Source organism: Geotrypetes seraphini, chromosome 5 (assembly GCF_902459505.1).
Source record: "Geotrypetes seraphini chromosome 5, aGeoSer1.1, whole genome shotgun sequence".
Classification (NCBI taxonomy): domain Eukaryota; kingdom Metazoa; phylum Chordata; class Amphibia; order Gymnophiona; family Dermophiidae; genus Geotrypetes; species Geotrypetes seraphini.
Window position 1 is genome coordinate 143,325,168 of NC_047088.1, and position 16,581 is coordinate 143,341,748.

Consider the following 16,581-nt stretch of genomic DNA (forward strand, 5'->3'; position numbering starts at 1 on the left):
TTTGATACAATCTTGTGATTTGGTAGATATATGGCGTATTCTTCATTTTAATGATCAGGAATATTCTTTTTGTTCTCAGGTCCATAAATCATTTTCAAGAATTGATTATATATTTGTTTCTAGTAATTTAGCACAAAAAGTTATGAAAGCAGTTATTGATCCTATTATAATTTCTGATCATGCTGGTGTGTGGATTGATCTAAAAAATGATATAAAAACAAATTTTACATCAATTTGGAAATTTGATAATGCCTTACTTGCTGATGAAAATTTTGTAACAGACCTAAAAGTAAAGATGAAAGAGTTTTTTCAAATTAATAGCACAGACAATATGAATATTGAAATTATATGGGATGCTTGTAAAGCTACAATGAGAGGAAACATTATATCATATTCGGCTTTTATGAAAAAAACAGCTTAAAAAACAATTTATGGAATTAGAGGAAGAAATTAAATCATTAGAAAAAAAATTAATTATTAAATGGGAAAATGTAGTATTACAAAAACTATTAAAAGTTAAAACTAAATATAATGAACTCTCTTCACAATTTGTTAGAAAAGAAATGTTCTGTCAGCAATTTAGATATTATGGAAACTCAAATAAAGCTGGAAAAATGTTAGCAAATTTTCTTAAAGCAAAAAAAAGAAAAACTAAAATTATTGCAATAAAAGATACAAAAGGTAATACACACACCAGCACTAAAGATATTGTAAAACAATTTCTTGATTTTTATAAGAGTCTATATACTTCAGATTCTTGTGAAAATAAAGAACAAGATGGCTTAGAGTTTTTAAATTCAATTATTGGACCAAATATTCCAGAACATATAAAAGGAAGTTTAGAAGAACATATATCATTAAAAGAAATAGAACTAGCATTGAAATCTCTTAGAGTTGGATCCGCTCCAGGTGGAGATGGATATACTGTTGAATTTTATAAAACATTTCAAAATATTATATTGCCTTATTTATTAAATTTATATCAATATCAGATACATAATGAAAATATATCAGGTACTATGGCAGATTCTGTAATTATTGTCTTACCAAAACCAAACAGGGATCCTACATTGGTTTCAAACTACAGGCCCATATCATTGTTGAATGTAGATGAAAAATTGCTTGCTAAAGTATTAGCATTAAGATTGGCAAAAGCTCTTCCTTTTATTATAGATGTACACCAAACAGGATTCGTTGCTAAAAGACATTCCTCACATAATACCAGACTGGCACTTCATTCTTTAAACTTAGCGAAAACTATGAATGAACCAGCTTTCTTAATATCGTTAGATGCAGAGAAAGCATTTGATAGAGTGGAGTGGAAATTTATGTATCAAGCTTTAAAATGGTTTGGAATAGGTCCCTTTTTTATTAAAATGATTCAAACATTGTATAGCTCTCCTGGAGCAAGATTAAATATAAATAATAACATTTCAGAAAGATTTAACTTGTTACGGGGGGTTAGACAAGGTTGTCCTTTATCTCCCTTACTTTTTGATATTGTTCTTGAACCCTTATTAATTGCAATAAATCAAACTAAGGGAATAAAGGGGATCACATTTTCAAATTGGGAATATAAATTATCTGCATATGCAGATGATATTCTTTTATATTTGAGGAAACCGGAAGATACCATTCCATGTTTATTAAATTTATTAGATAAATTTGGTAAATTTTCTGGATACAAAATAAATTGGGAAAAATCTGAAGTTCTTCCAATTAATGTCCATTGTACCAAAGGATTATTTGATTCATATTCATTCCAATGGAAAGAGGAAGGAATAAAATATTTAGGAATTGTTATTAAAAATACAATTGATGATACAGTAACAGAAAATGAAAAAATTTTATTAAAAAAAATAACAGAAATGTGCGAGCAATGGAATCCTTTACATCTTTCATGGTGGGGAAGAGTTCAAACAATAAAAATGATGATCTTACCTGTGGTTTGTTATCAAATGAGTATGATTCCGATATTTTTTCAGGGGTCATTTTATAAAAAATTAAATAGAATACTTACAAAATTTAACATATAATATAACAGACTGGTTATATTTAGAATGGCGACTCCTGTTTCCATTATATCCGGAACATCTTATAAGTATAACAATGCCCAAGAGATATAAAGATCACAGAATTTTATTAGATACATGGAAAACACTAAGATTTATTAGTAATATTACAACAGATCCAATAACTAAATCAATCCATTTGGGTAAACTCCAGGATCAAAATTGGTGGATTCAAAATAATATGGAAGCAATGGATAATTGCAGGTATACGGTCTTTAAATGATGTTATAGTAAATGGATCCATGCTTAGTTTTTCACAATTGCAACAGAAATTTGGATTGAACATAACACAATATTTTAAATGGATGCAATTGCAGCAAGCCATCCAGGAAGGGTTCCCTGAATGGAAAAATCTTAATACTCAATATAGTTTGCAAATCCTTTGCTTTCAGGCAGATTTTTTGGGACACCAAGCCGCAAAATGGTATAAATTATTATATGGATTTTTAAATAAAAAAAAAAGAACAGGACTTAGGGACATTTGGAGTATTGAGATAGGACAGACAATTTCTGCAACTCAATGGCAAAAATTTTGGTCCTGGAGAATACATACTACAATGTCAGCATCTATGAGTCAAACATGGTTATTTTTATTACATAGAGTTTTATGGACCCCTACTCGGTTACAAAAAATAGATAGTTCTAAATCTAATAGATGCTGGCATTGTAAGGTAGAAATTGGGACATTAGATCATTTAATCTATTTTTGTCCCTGTATAAATGCCTTTTGGAAAACAATTTGGCCCCAAATTAATATATTATTAGAAAATCATGTTGGACTTACATATGACACAATTTTATTTGGAACAGCAATGAGAACACAGAGTCCAATATCAGCAAACAATAACAAATTTTTATTGATATTAACAGGGGTCGCCATACAACAAATTACTCAAAACTGGAAAGATCATACAAAATTAAATTTCACTTTTTGGTGGAATTCTATTTGCCATATATATAAGATGGAAAAAGCAATAGCGTTACAACATGGTTATATTAAAAAATTTAATAAAATCTGGGGACCATTGGCTCTTTTTTCTAAAGATCAGATATCATAGCACAATGATAGATCATATAATAGGGGTTAGGGTGGGTACAATATTATAATAACAGATGATTTATAATTTATTGCAAAAGGGGTCTTTATATATGTTTGTATTAAAATATATATTGATGGATATTCAAGTGTATATTGAAAATTATATGTATTATATATTTATCACTTGATGTAAGAAATTTAAAATGAATAAAGAACTTTAAAAAAAAAAATAAAAAAAAGCCTTCGCTAATAAGAATAAAATTGCTTTTCAAGCAACAATACCCCATCACATATTCACTGTCACTGCAAGTATAGAAATCACTCCTTGTACATAAACTTTGTATAAATGAAAAGAATGATAACAAAAAGAATCATGAGAGGAGACTGAAGGGCAAAGAGGAAACAAGGATGTCACAAAGCAGTTTGATAGTTTGAAGAATCTGTACTGTGCTATTGTGTTAAACCCTATCAAGATGAAATACCCATCCATAATTTTTTTCCTAATCCAGTTTCAAAAGCTACAAGCTATAAAGCAGAGGAGTAGCCTAATGTTTAGAGCAGCAGGCTAAAACCCCAAAGGAAATGGGTTTAAGTCCCACAGAGCTCCTAGTGATTTTGGGGAAATCACTTAACCTTCCATTGCCTCTTAGGCTTTTGGAAACAAAGTAATAGAGACTTCTTGAGGTTCTCGCTGTTTGAAACCAGATTCTGCAAACAAATAAATATTTGCATTTTTGAAATAGATTCAGCAAAAGGTTTTGTGAAGGAATCTTTGCCTTTCAGGCACCTAAATTAAATATTTGGCTTGCCCGGTGTGTGTTAGAAGCCTCTTCTTATCTGGATTTTAGAAAACAGATAAAAACTCAATTATTTAATAGGCCAGGGTCTTAATACTTTTTTATATTTTTATCTTGCTTTGCAAAATTCTCTGCATTCTTTTATACTGCATGCATTTTATAATTTATGTATTTCTTCCATTAGATGCCTTCAATTGCTGTCTTTTCAAATAACTTGTACTGTTTGTATCTTATCCAATTGTTGTGAACTGCTAAGAACTCTCGGATATGGCGGTATATAAAAATAAATTTATTATTATTATTATTATTCTTCATACTGTTTAATGGCAATTCATACAAGTCCTGCTTTGAATATGTTTCTCAGATAGGTGAACCATCAGATAGGCCAAAAAAGATCATTTGGATGGACTGTGGTATTCATGCCAGAGAATGGATTACACCAGCTTATTGCCAATGGTTCGTGAAAGAGGTCAGTTTCTTTTCTTCCTTTGCCATATCGATGTATCATGCTTAATGCTTGCTATTGTCTGCCAGGACTTTAGTAACTAAATTGAGATCCCTCTGGGGATTTGTAATCCTACTTCTTGCAGTCCTACAACTATAAAATTAATTATGAGATGATCATTTTGAGGTTCTAGCTTAAAAGCATAAAAGATCATTCTGCCACTTTTGAGATAACTGTAGCATGACGTGCTTTTTGAGTACTTCTGGCACTAAAACATGATGCATTTTGTTGATAGAGTGCAAGCCCAAACTCCAGATTTCTCTGATTTCAATTAGTGATAAAGCTGAAACATTGGCCATATAGGGCCAAATTTTGTAAACGGCACCTACGGTAAATCAGCAGCTACCTACAAAAACAGTGTCAGCCGCGTGCCAATCACACTTGGGTGCTATTTAAAGAATCGCAGCTAATGGCGCCTACCGGAAAACATAGGTGTCAGCAATGTAGGTCAGGGTTTTACTGATTTGGTATTAAATACTAAAGGCACCTTATATAAAGCAGCCATAACGAGTCCCTGCGCAGCAAATGCGACACAGCCCATAAGAACTGAATGGGCTGTGTTGCATTTGCTGCATTGGTAATCACTACCGCCAGGGCCGCCATCAGAAATTTCTGGGCCCCTTACTGAGCAATCCTATTGGGCCCCCCCGCACCCCTTCTCCCCCCAACCCCTTCTTCCATGGGCTGAATACACACATACTTTTCTCTGTCGCCGCACTCTTTGACCAAAAGATTTGTAAGCCTGTAACCACGTCAAGGTAAACTCTTTCAGCAGGGCCCTAACCTAACCTAAACTAAACTAATCTATACCTATCTATTCTAAACTAACATATGTCTAATACTGAACTAATAACAAACTAACAAACATCTGCATAATAAATAACTAATAAATAATAGTGCTATAATTCACTTTTGAATGTAAAATCTCAGTTAAGGATTTCTTTTGACCTTTGTAGGCCAGAAGTAGATCACAATTGCACAATATTTTTTGTAACAAGTATTAAATGTGTTTTTATAAATACTGTAAGCTTAATAAATATATCAGAAAAAACTACACATCTGAGCGCATATCTGAACATACACATCTATATGATCCCATCCTCCTCAGCTTGCCTATAGCTGCATCATGCATGTTAAAAATGTACAATATGTTGATATGTGCACCTTCCTTCCTTCCCATCCATCCTCTTCAGCCTGTCCTTACACTTCCACAGCTGCATGTTAATGATGATGTATATGTTATGATGATAAATAAGTGCATATGAGCACATCATTAACATGCAGCTATGGATGAATATATAATGATGTTATGAGTGTGCACCTCTTCCTTCCCATCCTCCTCAGCATGTCACATACAGCATGTTACATTACACAGACTTTGTGTAATGTAACATGCTATATGTGACATGCTAAGGAGGATGGGAAGGAAGAGGTGCACACTCATAACATCATTATATATTCATGAATCAATCTGATAATCATCACCACCAGGCTGTGTGTGTTATGGGATGGAGGAAGAAAGGTGCATGGGATGGAGGAAGAAAGGTGCATGTTTAAATTGATCACTGCCTTATTAGTTCTGCAGCTCCTCATGCTGCTCCTCTCGTCCTGTCCTCCTAGAGACGTGGTGACATCATCCGGCCGACCCGCTCTCGCAGATTCAGTGGTAGGCAAGTGATGTGTCTCCTGATTGGCTAGGCACCCTAAGCCCAAGCCAATCGTAGTGGAGACAGGGCGGGCCTTGGTGAAGGAGTCAGGAGACGAGAGGCACGCACCTAGTATATTGCTGGCTGCGGCCATGGGCCAGGTAGACAGATCCACTTTTGTCCGGGGGGGGGGGGGGTGCTATCAGGAAATTGGCAGGGGACAAAAAAATGTATGACAGCAGTGTTTATTGTTTATTGTTGTGCAGAGCAGAAGCATAATACAGGAATTTGTGCTATGGTGGCCTAGGACAGTGTTCTTCAACACCCTTAGACCGGCAGAAAAAAAAAGAATTATTTTGTGGACGGCAAATTACAAGGACTAAAATTTAAAAACCCCGTTTCCGCCCCATCTCTGCGAGCTCGGTCCCCACAAATCATCTGATCCCATCCACACAAGCCTCAGTTATGATTTTATATTGAATGTATTTTATTAAAGTATAAAAAGAAACAATATTCTGTACAATTGTCATTTTATAAATACAAATAATTCAGAGCAAGGATCAACAAAACCCCTGTCTCCCCTCCCTTTCACATATATCCCCTCTACTATCAAGAAAACTGAACAAGCCAAATTATTACAGAATGCTACACAGAAATATCATGCTAACAGAATACTGCAGTCACACATGACAGGAATAGTTTTAGGGGAGTGCAACTAGGGCAACTGCCCCCTGGTCAGAGAGCGCCGTAAGCCAGCTGGAAGCTAAAGAAGCGCTGCCTGGGTTTTGCAGTCCCCAGTTATGTTTAACACCAGCTCTAGCAGGATATATATTTCAAATCTGATATATTCTAATCACAAAATAGAAATAAAATTATTTTTTTCTACCTTTTGCGTCTCTGGTTTCTGCTTTCAGTCTTCTTTTCACTCTCTTCCTTCCAGCGTCTGCCCTCTCTGCCTCTTCAATCCAGCATCTGCCCCCTCCCCCTTCCATATGGTATCTGTCTTCTTTCTATGCCCCTCTCCCCTTTCCATCCAGCTTGTGCCCCCTCTCTCCTTTTTACATGATTCATTCCAGCTTCATTGCTCTCTTCATTTTTATCTCTCCTACACCAGATCTATCATCGTTGTCCCTCTCTGCTTATTTTTCTGCTGACCCCTTCCTATCATCAATCTCTTTACTTTCTCATGCCTGTGTCTCCCCTTCCCCTCCTCTAATCTCTCTGCCAGCTGTTTCCTTCCTTTTTTCATTCTCCCTTTCCTCCTCCTCCTGTCCAGCAGTAACTCTCTTTCCTTCCTCCCCTCCCAGCAGCATCTCTTCTTCTCCCTCTCCAGTAGCAGCTGCCCCTTTTTTTTCCCTTGCCCACAAGCTTCCCTCCAGGTCCAGTAGCAGCTGTCCCTTTTTTTCCCTTGCCCAGCAGCTTCCCAGACTCCTTTCCCTCCTCCCCTCCCAGCAGCATCTCTCCTTCTCCTTCCCTCCAGGTCCAGTAGCAGCTGTCCCTTTTTTCCCTTGCCCAGCAGCTTCCCAGATTCCTTTCCCTCCTCCCCTCCCAGCAGCATCTTTCCTTCTCCCTCTCCAGTAGCAGCTGTCCCTGTTTCTCCTTGCCTAGCAGCTTCCCAGACTCCAATAGTGGCTTTCTCCCCTCCCAGCAGCTCTCCTTACTTCCCAGGGCAGCGATTCAGGAAGGCAGTCTCGGGTCCTTTGTTGGGTCGCGCCGCCTCTGAGGAAAGAGGAAGTTGCGTCATCAGAGACAGCCGCGACTCAGCAAAAGCCCCAAGGCTGCCTTCGTGAATCGCTGCGCTGGGAAGTAAAGGAGAGCTGCAGAGAGGGGAGAAAGCCACTGTTGGAGGCTCCCCAAGATCTCTACGGCCCAGCGCAGACTTCAGCTGTTGATCTTGCTGGCCCTGCGCGGACCGGCAGGAAATTGAAGGGAGTCAATCTTGCCGGCCCTGTGCGGACCGGCAAAAATTTCCTGTGGACCGGCACTGGTCCGCGGACCGGCGGTTGAAGAACTGTGGCCTAGGACCCTGGGGGAGCCTGGGCCCCCTGTCAGCTCCGGGCCCCTGAATGCAGGACTGGTAGTACTGCCCTGATGGCAGCCCTGACTACTGCAGCCTAAATGAGAAAAAGTATTTAAAATACTAAATACAAAATACTGTCTTGACAATCAACACTATACAGAAAAATCCAAATTTTCAACAAATTTTATTGCTTTATAATGGTTATGTTTTTCTTATTCAACATTTTAGAAGCCAAAATCCTAGTCTATGACATTCCTTGATAACAATTGGGTCCTTTTACTAAGGTGCACTAGCCATTTTAGCATGCGCTAAATATTAGCACGTGCTAAAACGGCTAGTGCGCTTTAGTATAAGGACCCCAGTGTTACTTCTCATGAATTTATTGAAGAGGCAATAATTCTTCAAAATTTGTGTCACTAGTTACATGACCCCTGGCAACCAAAGACTTCATTGTTACTTTTTTTGCTGACTGTCCAGCTATTCTTGTTATAAACCAACTCGAACTACTATGGCTTTGGTGGAATATAAAAATAAAATTATTATTATTATTTAAGTGGTTCTGTCTTGTCAGTGAAATTAAAGAACCCTACAAGAATAATCTTTTGACAGACGCAGAAGATGACAATGCTGCATTTAACTTGCAAAATAATAGCTTGACCACTGGCGTAAGAGCCAGTCCTGTGGGTGCTTGAGCACCCCCAGTATTGAGTAAACTCCTTGACTGTGACTAGGAAGGAAAAATTTAGTTTAACACCCCCAATAATTTTGAAAAGTTGACTCCTATGACCACTGGATAGTGTTTCAAGCAGTCAGGAGTTTGAGCATAGCTCCCCCAGATAGCTTAGGCATTCCATTGTTACCTTAAAAGACAATGCAACATTGTTAAAGTTAAAATCATAAAATGTTAAAGCTCTGAAAGTTATTGTTAAAAAAAATTAACAAATGTCTAGAGTTAAAATAAGCTCAACAAGAGATTTTGACCTCCAAATTATTTATACTTTATGGGGCTCATAATCGAAAGAGAAAACATCCAAAAACCGGCCTAAATCGGCACTTGGATGAACATTGTCAAAATACTTCCAAGTGCCGATAATAAAAATGGGTTTTGGATGTATTTCTAAATGACCTAAGTCTTCATAGTGCCGCTAAATGACCATATTTAAACGGGGCGTTTCAGGAGGAGTGTCGAGGGCGGGATTTGGGTGGGACGTGGGCAGTCTTAGACTTAGTTGTACTGCATGTATAACCAAAAGTTATACAGCACAGGATCGATGGAACTTGGACATTATGACTTAGACCATTTAAAACATGGTCTAAGTCACAAAAACCCACCTAAAGTGACCAGATAAGCACTGCAAACACATAATACAGACCCCCACACACTACCCCAGTGATCAACGACCCCCCCTAAAAATATTAATCACAACTTGAAAATTTTGCCTCCATAGGCATAGGAAAGCCTAATCGTGCTGCACAGAGGAGGACCCATGACCATAAACCCCTATAATCACTGCATTGATATTGAAACATGTGCACTCCCCTATACACCCCCAAACCCCTTTTTTTACTGGCATATAAGTGACTCCTGCAGCCATAAGGGCTATTGGGGTGGTAGATAAGTGGGGCTAGGGGATTCTGGAGGTGGTTTGGGGGGGGCTCACCATGACCTATAAAAGAGCTATAGTGAGGAGAAGACATGGCACCCTTTTTGTGAAGTTCACAGCAGTGCCCTGTAAGGTACCCCACTAATTAGGTGCCATGTCTGGGTGTTCAGTCCATCGCTTTGCAGACCCCTCCCACGTCCAACAGGACTTATTCTAGGCATTTTTGACTTTGACAAAAAGTTGGATGAAAATGTGGTATAAAGATGGATGATTTAGGGACTTGGACAATCAGATCGACAGGACATATACTTAGACAATTTTCTAAACGAAAAAAAAATGTGGACGTATTTTTCGAAAATGTGTCTTAAGCTGTTTTTTTACTTTGGACGACTTGCGACTTAGATGAAATGGACTTAGACGTTCCTTTTGATTATGCCCCTCCACATTAATATATAAACATTTACCGTATTTTCCCATGTATAGGCAGCGGCCTATACATGGGTTTTACAATCCCCTGCAGTGGGTGTGGCTTCCTTATATGGGGTGGCCTATCTAAAGACATTGTAGATAAGCCGCCCCATTGGAAGATCAGCTGCGGAGTCCCCCGTACCTGCAGCTCCCTCCTGGATGACTACCGGCTGCCTCCTGCCTCGTTGCGGCCAGCGGTGAAGGGCAGAAGTGATCTTTTCAGCATCCAGCCAGCCCCGTGCTGCTTCCTCAATACTTGCGCCAGTTCTCACGAGAACTGATGCAGGCATTGAGGAAGCAGCGCGGCGCCGGCTGGATGCTGAAAAGAATGCTTCTGCCATGCACCACTGGCCGCGATGAAGCAGGAGGCAGCCAGTGAAGGTATTTACCGTGGGGGGAGGGGAGGAATGTACAGGCCGCCCCAGCCGCCCCATTGCATAGGCCATTTTAGGTTTTAAATCACTTAGATAAGCCACGGCTAGTAACATGGACGGCATATCTAAGAGTTTTAAAACCTAAATCGGCATTTCCTGTGGCCATACATGGGGAAATACAGTAATCATCATGGCCCTCTTGTACTAAGCTGCGGTAGAGATTTCTACTGTGACCTGGGGTGCTAAATGCTTCTATGCAGTTTTGAAGCTCATAGGAATTTTATGAGCATCAGAGCATTTAGCATTCTGGGCTGTGATAGAAACCCCTACCGTGGCTTAGTAAAAAAAAAAAAAAAAAAAGGGGGGGGGTATAATATTAATAGTGATAACAAGGAAAGTTATTTATGCTGCTAGTTGATATAACATAACAAGCCATTTATATACCGCAATACTTCTCAGTTCTATGCAGTTAACAAATGCAAGCACTATACATTGCACAGGGAATTATAAAGTTATTTATGAAATTTATCAAATAGATAGGTTTTCAACATCCTTCTAAAAAGTTGATACAAGCTAGAACTTGATATCAAATTACTAAAACTCTTGCCCCAAGAACCAGCATGATAAGCTAAAGTTCTATTTAAAAAAGCGCTTATCAATACAACCCATACAATCAATATGCTTGCTTTTAAATATTATCAGAAGTAGGAGATCAACTGCTTTTACACCTAAGCAGCCTATAATAGGAGCCCTTGCCCCGATCCAACCAGGCATGTGAGCTCCTCCCCCTATATCCCGTTTAAGAGATCAATCTACCTGCTTTAAATATCAGCAGCAGTAGAAAAACAACTGCTTTTACATACAAGCAGCAGCGAGACCTACCGCAACCACCAAGAGCCCACAGACCCGATCCTGCCAGGAGTGTGAACTCCTCCCCCTGCAGTCCATTGGAGAGATCAGTCTGCCTGCTTTTAAATATCAGCAGCAGTGGAGATCAACTGCTTTTACACCTAAGCAGCAACGAGACCAGCCACAACCACCGAGAGCACACAGACCCGATCCTACCAAGAGTGTGAACTCTTCCCCCCATGCAATCCGCTAAGAAGATCGACTGTCGGCTCCGGGCGGCTTTCCCGCAGAGGAGAGAATCCTGCATTCACCGTGGGCCTCATCTGGGGCAGCCTCCTTGGAGCGGCTGGGGCACGGGCAGTGTGTCTGGGAGGGAATGCATGGATGGGAGAACATCGCAGGGGAGGAGACATAGGCATCCTGGGACTGTCTGCCAAGTCTCTTCCCTGAAGAAGCTCTTTCTGGAAACGTCAATCGCTCCTCCTAAACTTACTTGCTCCACTTCATCACTGACGCTGAAACCGTGGATTGAAGACAAAGTTTTATTTTATTTTTCTTTCCAGCTTATGATTTATCTTTAATCTTATCTATTGTTTTGCCTTTTGTCTTTGTTTTGTTCTATTTCTATCATTTAAATTTCTCCAGAATTCTACTGTTCAACGGCTCCCCCTTCTGCTTCTATTCCTTTCTCTCCTCTCTTCTACCTTCCAAAGTATTTAGATCTATGCTGTCTTGTTAAAATGTTTATTTTATTTTTATTTTTCCTCTAACTCTACTTTTCACTTCTCTATTACCCTCCAGGTACTTTAGTTAGATTGTGAGCCTTTGGGACAGTAAGGGAATTTTTCAAGTACCTTTCTTATTTCTAATCTTAATGTATATTTTCTGTAAACCGCTTAGAACCTAACGGATGTAGCGGTATATAAGAAATAAATTACATTACAAATAAATTACATTACATTACATTACATTACATTTACATTACATTACATTACATTACATTACATTACCCTTTACTGTTGGAAATGAGAAAAGATTAAGTTTATGGAAAGTTGGTTTTCTATCTGCAAAATTAAAGTGGTCCACAAGATAGGTTGGTATAAGACCATACAGTGTCTTTTAACAAAACACAACCATGGACCGTACATGCGATAAATCTGTTATTCCCTCTACATCTCTGGGGGCTAAGGGGCATTTGTTAGTTGATTTCTGTGATTCTCTTTCTTGGTGGATCCTTGGCATACTCTGAGGAAAGGGATGTTATCAGTGGTGTGCCTTGAGCTTGTCCTGTGCCTTAAGTAGACCTGAGAAGGGCCAGCTTGGTTTACCTGGACAGTTATATTTTGGTGAAATGAGCAAACATAGAATAAAAATACAGCCATTACACTTTCTCACATTGCACCAGGATTCACTATTTAGAAAAACCTGGTGATAGATAGGGCCTAATCCAAGAGCAGGTGAGAATGTGGTATTAGTGGCTATACATAAATATATGAAACTAGAACATATTGGATAAGCCAGAATATCATAATCAGAGAGGCAAAGCAAAAAATGGGAATCTTAACATATTGATTTGACACATGTACTTGAAGGTGCAGGAAGGCAGACTGGGACATTAACGTGATTGATAAGCACCATAGCAAATTTAGCCCAGATGGCAAAGCTTAAGTTTTATAAGGCTTCTTTATTCTGAAGAGTGCCCAGCCTGGACTAGGCTGATCCTCAGGGAAGTTATAGGCAGACAGGAGTTGATCTTTGACCTGGTTGCCTGCATTCCAAGGGGCTCTGATTTTGCAGTAAGAAAGAGGAATCGAATCCACATGTGTATCATTGTATGTATAGATCCAGAATTAAGTTTTAGTAAGTCAGTAAAACTACACAATAGGAATTTACTTACGTAGCTATAGATAACAAGTGTAGATTAGAATACATTTTACTTTGATTTCATATATTTGAAATCTGAAGAAATTCTGAGAAGGCTACATCTGGGATTTAACCTCTGACCTTAAGCAGCTTTTTTCTACTCTGTGAAACTCTGATGGGAGGGGGGTTAATCTCTCCTTCCCTCCTTCTCTTTCTCTCTCTAGTTTTAGTTAGACAAAGGAACATGAATTTCTCAGTACAGAGATAGTACTAGGAAGAGATTTTAAAAGCAGTATGTGGACATTAGCTTGGTGAGTACATTACATTACAATATCACGACAGAGAGGGCAAGTTAGGGGGAGGGGTAGCACTATACACTAAGGATAACATCAAAACTACCAGAATTACAGATGTTAGATACACTGGGGAATCCCTCTGGGTGAATCTGGCCAGAGGAAATGAAAAATGCCTATACCTTGGTGTGATATACAGACCTCCAAGACAACAGGAAGACAAAGACTTAGAACTAATCGAGGACATAGAGAACATCACTCTTTGGGGAGACACAGTGCTGTTAGGGGACTTCAACATGCCCGATGCAGATTGGAACACACTCTCCGCGACTACGTGTGGCAGCAAAAGAATTTTGAACTCCATAAAGGGTGCACGACTCAAGCAAATGGTATTGGAGCCCACCAGGGACCAGACGATACTAGACCTGATACTCACCAACGGAGATAGCGTCTCGGATGTCTCAGTTGGAGATACACTGGCCTCCAGCGACCATAATATGGTATGGCTTAACCTCAAGAAAGGTTTCTCAAGGTCAAACACAGCAACGAGGGTTCTCAACTTTAGAGGCACAGACTTCGACCGTATGGGAGATTTTGTCCATCAGGAGTTACATAAACAAGCACAACCTAACAATGTGGAGGATATGTGGTCGACTCTGAAGTCCACCCTACACGAAGCAACAAACCGCTACATAAGAACAATAAGTAAACACAGGAGGAACAAAAGGCCCCCGATGGTTCAGTGCAGAAATTTCGGACCTCGTTAAAAAGAAAAAAGAAGCATTTATCACCTACAAGCATCTAGGAAAACGAGAGGCGAAAAAAGACTATCTAGACAGATCTAAAGCTGTCAAAATAGCAGTCAGAGAGGCCAAACTCCAAATGGAAGAAGATCTAGCATGGAACATTAAGAAAGGGGATAAATCCTTCTTCAGCTATATTAGTCACAGGAAAAGAAACAAAGATGGGATAGAACGCCTGAAGAAATCGGACGGTAGCCTTGTAGAATCAGATTCTGCCAAGGCAGAATTACTAAACAAAAAATTCTGCTCAGTCTTCACCTGTGAAGCGCTGGGAGCTGGTCCACAGCTTCAGACGGGAGAAAGCCAGAAGGACCCGTTTCAAGACTTCGAGTTTATGCCCAGTAGCGTCTTCTACGAACTATCAAGACTCAAAGTAAATAAAGCCATGGGACCGGACAACCTACATCCCAGAGTGCTCAGGGAATTGAGTGAAGTCCTGGCAGAACCATTATCTGTTCTTTTCAATCTTTCCCTACACACAGGAAGAGTCCCCTTGGACTGGAAAACCGCCAACGTTATCCCACTCCACAAAAAGGGCTGCAGGACAGAGACGGCAAACTACAGACCAGTGAGTCTCACGTCTATAGTGTGCAAGCTCATGGAAACACTAATCAAACAAAATTTTGACACAATCCTAGACGAGGAAAACCTACGTTATCCCCACCAGCACGGATTCACCCAGGGCAGATCCTGCCAATCTAACCTGATTAGTTTTTTTGACTGGGTTACTAGACAACTAGATGCCGGAGAGTCACTGGATGTGGTATATTTAGACTTCAGTAAAGCTTTTGATAGCGTCCCACACCGAAGGTTATTGAACAAAGTGAAATCGATAGGATTAGGGGACACTCTAACTACATGGGTTGAGGATTGGCTGAGTGGTAGACTTCAGAGGGTGGTGGTAAACGGTACCCCATCCAAAACGTCAGGCGTGATCAGTGGAGTGCCGCAAGGCTCGGTCTTGGGCCCGATTCTATTCAACTTATTCATAAGAGATATGACCCAAGGACTTAGAGGAAGGGTATCACTGTTTGCCGATGACGCCAAACTTTGCAACATAGTAGGTAAAAGCATTTTGCCTGATAATATACTGCTGCTGGAATGGTGGTCAGCAACATGGCAACTAGGCTTCAATGCTAAAAAGTGTAAGGTAATGCACCTGGGTAAGAGAAACCCACACAGAACTTACATACTAAATGGTGAGACCTTGGCCAGGACCACGACGGAACGTGATCTAGGGGTGATCATTAGTGATGACATGAAGGCTGCAAATCAAGTGGAGAAGGCTTCCTCCAGGGCAAGGCAAGTGATGGGTTGTATCCGTAGAGGTTTTGTCAGCAGGAGACCTGAAGTCATGATGCCGCTATACAGGTCCATGGTGAGGCCTCACTTGGAATATTGTGTTCAATTCTGGAGACCACACTACCGGAAGGATGTGCTGAGAATCGAGTCAGTTCAACGAATGGCCACTAGGATGGTCTTGGGGCTCAAGGATCTCACGTATGAAGAAAGACTGAATAAACTGAGGCTGTACTCACTTGAGGAACGAAGAGAGAGGGGAGACATGATTGAAACGTTTAAGTACATCACGGGCCGTATCGAGTCGGAAGAAGATATCTTCTATCTCATGGGACCCTCGACCACCAGGGGGCATCCGCTGAAAATCAGGGGAGGGAAGTTCCATAGGGACTCCAGAAAATACTTCTTCACTGAAAGAGTAGTGGATCATTGGAACAAACTCCCACTGCAGGTGATTGAGGCCAACAGCGTGTCAGATTTTAAGAGAAAATGGGATATTCACATGGGATCCCTAAGGGAGTGAAACCAGGGGGCGGGTATTTGGAATGGGCAGACTTGGTGGGCTATAGCCCTTTTCTGCCGTCTTTTTCTATGTTTCTGTGTTTCTATCTGTTTCTGTATTTCTTTTTATAAAATATGTAAGCTTAATATGAGAATGTAACTTTTTAGGTATAAGAATGTAATTTTTAGGAATGCTTTTGTGACACACCCATATGAAGGAATAGAAGTCAGCCTTATATTGAAGCAAATACTTTGGACCAGTTAGATTGTAGCGAAGGAATGTCGTCATTTAGGATATATATAAATGTGTAACTGGTACAACGTTGGAATTTGTTACTAGCAAGGCCAGCTTTTGGCTTCTGTAATAATTCTCATGATGCAACCAACCTTATGATTAATCACTTTTGATAATGAATAAAAAATAATTTTCTTTTGGAAAACATTTGCA

At 39.6% G+C, this 16,581-nt stretch overlaps 1 protein-coding gene across 1 annotated transcript in view; it reads left to right on the forward strand.

Annotated features, from left to right (window-relative positions):
- Window positions 1–16,581, forward strand: part of CPO (carboxypeptidase O) — a 117,822-nt gene that overhangs the window by 27,430 nt on the left and 73,811 nt on the right. The window contains exon 6 of the mRNA XM_033944104.1: window positions 4,273–4,377. Coding sequence (XP_033799995.1) covers window positions 4,273–4,377 — 105 coding nt within the window. The remainder of the gene's footprint in view (window positions 1–4,272; window positions 4,378–16,581) is intronic.